The sequence below is a fragment of the Tachypleus tridentatus genome, chromosome 10 (genome assembly GCF_004210375.1).
Source record: "Tachypleus tridentatus isolate NWPU-2018 chromosome 10, ASM421037v1, whole genome shotgun sequence".
NCBI lineage: Eukaryota > Metazoa > Arthropoda > Merostomata > Xiphosura > Limulidae > Tachypleus > Tachypleus tridentatus.
Window position 1 is genome coordinate 188217021 of NC_134834.1, and position 6000 is coordinate 188223020.

General features: G+C 32.8%; 1 protein-coding gene across 1 annotated transcript in view; it reads right to left on the reverse strand.

Moving 5' to 3' along the window:
- The window catches only part of LOC143231165 (chloride channel protein 2-like), a 61180-nt gene extending 55754 nt beyond the window's left edge, over positions 1-5426 (reverse strand). Inside the window, exons 1-3 of the mRNA XM_076465828.1 lie at positions 4943-5426; positions 3403-3553; positions 1331-1462 (exon numbers count right to left, since the gene is read on the reverse strand). Of these exons, the coding sequence (XP_076321943.1) occupies positions 1331-1462; positions 3403-3553; positions 4943-4996 (337 nt within the window). The 5' untranslated portion in view covers positions 4997-5426. The remainder of the gene's footprint in view (positions 1-1330; positions 1463-3402; positions 3554-4942) is intronic.
- Between the last annotated feature and the right edge of the window lie 574 nt (positions 5427-6000).

The window sequence follows — 6000 nt, forward strand, 5'->3', positions numbered from 1 at the left end:
TATGATTCTTAAAATTAAACATTTACTTTGTCTGTGAACACCTGTAAATTAAGACAATATATTCTTGAAGGCTTTTGTTCTTATGAGAGATGTTTCATTATTAACATGGAATGCTTATATATTTTGTTATTTTATTCATGCCAGCCTAAGCCATGTAGAATGAAATAACATCATCAGGTAATTCTGGGATGGCAGTTATAAAGAGTTGAAATAAAAATATCTTGAAGTTAATGGTAATCAACAAGCATTTAAGTATCTACAATACTTCTACATTCTTTGAGCTTTTATTAAATGGAAATTTTATCCATTAACTAGTACGAGTTTTACAATGATTGAGCAGTCATTAAAAACTTAACAAAATTTTTGTTCTTGTAAGTGTTACCTAACTTTCCATTCATGTGAATGCTGTTCTTCCAACCATACACAGGTCCACAATCCCGTATCCGGAAGTTCTGAAATTCGAAAAGCTCCGAAAAACTGAAGTTTTTTTTTCATGGAGTGTGGAGCGTCACTATAACAACTGACCCAACTTCACACCCACTTGACCCATGTCACTCAGTTGTGACGTGGCAGTGTGGCCTAGCTGCTCAGCAGTCTGACAGGAGTGTCGGTTGTGTCTCAGCTGTCCTACTGGTCAAACATGTGTCTGTGGTTCGCTATTTTTTTCTTGCTTTTCATTTTGTGACTTTGTGTTTAATTTCACTGTGAAAATGTCAAAAGTAGCTGCAGAGACCCCTATGGGTAACAGTGAGAACAGGAAGCATCTGATGTTATCAATAACGTAGAAAGTGGAGTTACTGCAGAAGCTTGATCGTGGTGTGTCTGTGCAGCGTCTTACTGAAGAGTATGATGTCAGAACTACCACTGTACATGATTATGGGGTGCTGTCCTTGACCCTACTGGGGTGATACATTTGTTCCAAATTCCGAAACACACCTGACCCCAAGGGTTTCAGAAAAGGGATTGTGGACCTGTATTTATTTACTTGGCAGACTGATAAACATTATGAAATATATCATGTGATGTGGAAGCAAAAATGCACTTTCTTTCTACAAAAATAAGCCTACCACCCTGATATGCAAAAAAATGATCATACATCAGATTGAAATACGTCCACCCAGATCGCCCCTGAAAAAGAAAAATCCACTTTTCGAAAGTGCTTAAGTTATAAGGGTTTCTCTTTCAGTTTTATCAAGACTTCTTGGACCTACGTGTTTTTAGCACATCATGAATACATCTACTCATGATACTATAAAAGTAAACAAATGCACTTGTCTTATTCAAAGTGACCAGTACATCTATGTAATAAGATACAAGGTCATCAACTTACCTTTCTGACAGATAGCAATCCCATAATCCATAGCAAAACTCAGAAGAGAAGAAAGTATACCAAGCAGTGCTAAGAAAACCCAATCTTCTCCTAGCCTAGCAAAAGTGTGTTTCCAAAATATGGACATCCAACCTTCAAATGGAATCACATAAAGATACTATCTATATAAATCTAACTACAAAAACCACTTTTCATACAAAAAAAAATCATTTAAAAAAAAAAAATTTAACCACTTTATTAGCTCATTGTTTCAGGTATAAACAAATATCCTTCAAGAACTTGTTACAACTCATGAAAATAAAGTAAAATCTTGAAGCAATTAAAAAAATCAAAATTTGTATCTAAATTATTTTTTAAGAAAGATAAAGTGTACTATACACTCCTGCTAATGTTAAATAGTTTAAAAATCTTTAATTAATTAACTAAAACAAAGAGTAAATTTTGGCATCTTTCAAGAACAAGAAAGTAATCATTTTGAATGCATTAATGAGCTCAAGAAATTCAATGGTTACTCAAATTTTTAATGTACATTTGATTACACTTTAAGTTAGTTCATATTAATAAACAAATTAATTAATTAACAATTAATAAATGACAAACTATTCTTCAGAAAATGTCATCTGTTACTGATAATAAATAATTGTATCTACGTAAACACAAGAGTGCCAAAGCAGGTAATTGCCAACTGATATGCTCGTAATGGCAAACGAGATGTTACTGGAATACCTTTACCCTACAATCTTGTAATTCTTGAATCCTGAAGGAATTAGAAAATGAATACAGTTTTAACAAATATAATAGGTCTGATGACAATTATAATTAACTATTATCATGTCTCACCAACTTTGAAAACGTGTTCACACCCTAACAACTATTGATGAAATACTTTGCTTGAAATATGAATTCATTTATTTGATTAAAACTCAACTACTACTACCACAAACATAGTCCATCAAAATTAATCTGTACATTACCACTAGTACCACAATCATAGTCCACCAAAATTAATCTCTACATTACCACTACTACCACAAACATAGTCCACCAAACTTAATCTGTACATTACCACTACTACCACAAACATAGTCCACCAAACTTAATATCTACATTACCACTACTACCACAAACACAGTCCACCAAACTTAATCTGTACATTACCACTACTACCACAAACATAGTCCACCAAACTTAATCTGTACATTACCACTACTACCACAAACATAGTCCACCAAACTTAATATCTACATTACCACTACTACCACAAACACAGTCCACCAAACTAAATCTCTACATTACCACTTACTACCACTACTGCCACAGTCACACCAAACTTAATCTCTGCATTACCACTACTACCACAAACACAGTCCACCAAACTTAATCTCTACATTACCACTACTACCACAAACATAGTCCACCAAACTTAATCTCTACATTACCACTACTACCACTACTACCACAAACATAGTCCACCAAACTTAATATCTACATTACCACTACTACCACAAACATAGTCCACCAAACTTAATATCTACATTACCACTACTACCACAAACACAGTCCACCAAACTTAATCTGTACATTACCACTAGTACCACAATCATAGTCCACCAAAATTAATCTGCACATTACCACTAGTACCACAATCATAGTCCACCAAAATTAATCTGTACATTACCACTAGTACCACAAACATAGTCCACCAAACTTAATCTGTACATTACCACTACTACCACAAACATAGTCCACCAAACTTAATCTCTACATTACCACTACTACCACAAACATAGTCCACCAAACTTAATATCTACATTACCACTACTACCACAAACATAGTCCACCAAACTTAATCTCTACATTACCACTACTACCACAAACATAGTCCACCAAACTTAATCTCTACATTACCACTACTACCACAAACATAGTCCACCAAACTTAATCTCTACATTACCACTACTACCACAAACATAGTCCACCAAACCTAATCTCTACATTACCACTACTACCACAAACACAGTCCACCTAAGTTAATCTATACAACGTCTACAATATGTTCCTAAAAGCCTCACCAATACATTTCCTCTGCCATTTACTTCTGTAGGGCCGAAGATCCAAGCTGCTTAACTTTTCTTCTTTTTTTCTTAATGCCTTTAAAGACTTAGCTCTCTGAGCTTCTGCTTTAGCATATTCCCCGAGATCTTCTTTATAACGGCCAAACATCTAGAAAGGTAAGCAATTTGTCATACTGATACATGAAGTATCATTTCACATTCATACAAATAACCAATAGTGTATATATATTACCCAGAAATTGTAGCAACAATAACATTAATGCTGAACAAAGAGATTTCTGTGAAAAGGTTTTTGTGTTTTTAATTATGACCCTGGAAAACAAAGGATTTGAGAAAACCACATTTGCACTCTTTTTTTTTTTTGCAATTTAATAAGGATTTACTTATAAACTTTATGCAAAAAAATTACTGATTTAATTTTTCATTATTATAATTTAAATACTTAATTAAAAAACCCATGCCAGATTTTGTAAGAATGCTAAATTTCACCCACAGGTAAAGTTGATTAGTTTTAATCGACATGCTTTGTTTGCTTTTGATCCTGTAGCAACAACGTGAAAACACATATATTGTGAATATTACTACATGCCTGCTAACATCCTTTTTTTTTTAAATAATAACTCTACTTATAAAAATATCTTTAACTGAATATATTTTTACTTCTTCTTGAAAGACAAACATAATCCTTGCATATTTTCATTGTTTTTCTTCATAACAATATTTTTTAAGTACTGGTATAAGCCTAATAACCTATACTAAACATGTTAACCAAAGTCCTAACAAAGTGCAAGGTCTTCAATTTTACCTATCCATTTATTCTGAAAATAAAGAATACTGTCTGCTGCACTCATATTCTTTATCCTTTACTGCCCTTTAATTTCACACTAAATAATCCAGTATTTGATACAGAAAGTTGCATTTATGTTTTCTTTTTGTTGTAGAAGTATATGTATTTGTGAAATCAGAATATTTTGCACAACACCCAAAGCATTAAATGCATAAAAACTGTGGAAGAATAAACACAATCTACAACAGATTTAAATGACAGTGACAGGGCACGTTGCCTATGTCATGACTTACATAAGATTGCACAATGAGAAACCAGTTTCACATCAGCTTTACATGTTACACAGTTACTAGTTGTTATTGTGGAAAACGCTTTCAATACCTTTTAAAATAAACATTTTTTTTGTAAATATATTCAACTAACATTTTATAACGAAGAAAAGTTTCTGTATTCATTCATGTACTTTATCTTTACTGTTTTTATGAAGTATTTGTTTTAAGTATTTAATTTTTAAAAAAACTCTTAGTAATTTATAAAATAAGGAAAATATATCTTAAAATTATCTCCCTCAACAATCAGCGAATTACTTATGCTATTAGATATAACCTAAATGTGCATATATTAATTATTTCACTAGTGCTTATAGTTGCCTATAACTTTGGTGCTGTTAGTTTACAATTATCTCGCACACGTGCACGTTACTTAAGCCTATATACTCAGGTTAAACAGTAAAGAAATGAAATAACTTACCAGTGTATGCTCATAACCAAGAGCATTTTTCTCTTTTCTACTTTCTTCAGTCATATTTGAAAAAGTTCGTAACCTTTTACAAAAATATACTATTTACTCGTGACAATATTTCGAGTTTGCGCTTATTTTACCTGTATATAATCATATATACTCTGGTAACAGCGGAAAACTTGTAAGTACAGTACGTTTCGTTTCTTATAGTTACACTACAACCAATTCGACCCTCTTCGTCCACAAAACGCTGACGACCATATGATAGATTTACGTCATACAGACTTCAAACACGTGGTCTAGTAAAGAAGGAGGCGTTTGTATTCGTGAATCAAACTAACACTGTAAAATACAAGCTTAAAATGTTAGAGCCTTTAGATAAAGTTGTGTCACAAATTTTTTTTCTGGTTTCTCGCAAGCATAGCTCTAAAGCATATACTCTAAAATAATCTAGAACAACAACAACAAACAAACTGCCAACCAAACAATTCGCTATTGACACAACATACGCTGCCGTTCGGTGGACTTATTAACACGGTCAAATTTTGTTTGAAATTGTGTAATCCGATACTTAGTATTCGTATCGTTTCTTTTTCTGGCCTCCAGGTGATTCATCTGTAAGTTCTGAGAAATTATAATGCTTTAAATCAGGTCTTGGTATTCATGGTGGTCGGAGAAAACTTAACGCTTAGCAACAAGCAAACACATTCTTTTTCCTGTAATATGCTTTAAAGAACATTTTTCTGCAATTTGATCGCTAAATTTAAGCTCGATTTTAGTACTTTTAAAGCTATAAACAAATAGTGTTATTATTAATAATGACAGTAAATCAAGTAATGAAATAATCACCAGAAGATGAAGTTATTGCAGTTTTAAAACTGCAATAACTTCATCTTCTGGTGATTATTTCATTACTTTTACGTTTAAATATTATGATATTGATTTGTTCATGTTTGTTTTGAATTTCGCGCGAAGCTACACGAGGGCTATCTGCGCTAGCCGTCCCTAATTTAGCAGTGTAAGAATAGAGGGAATGCAGTTAGTCATCACTACCCACCGCCAACCCT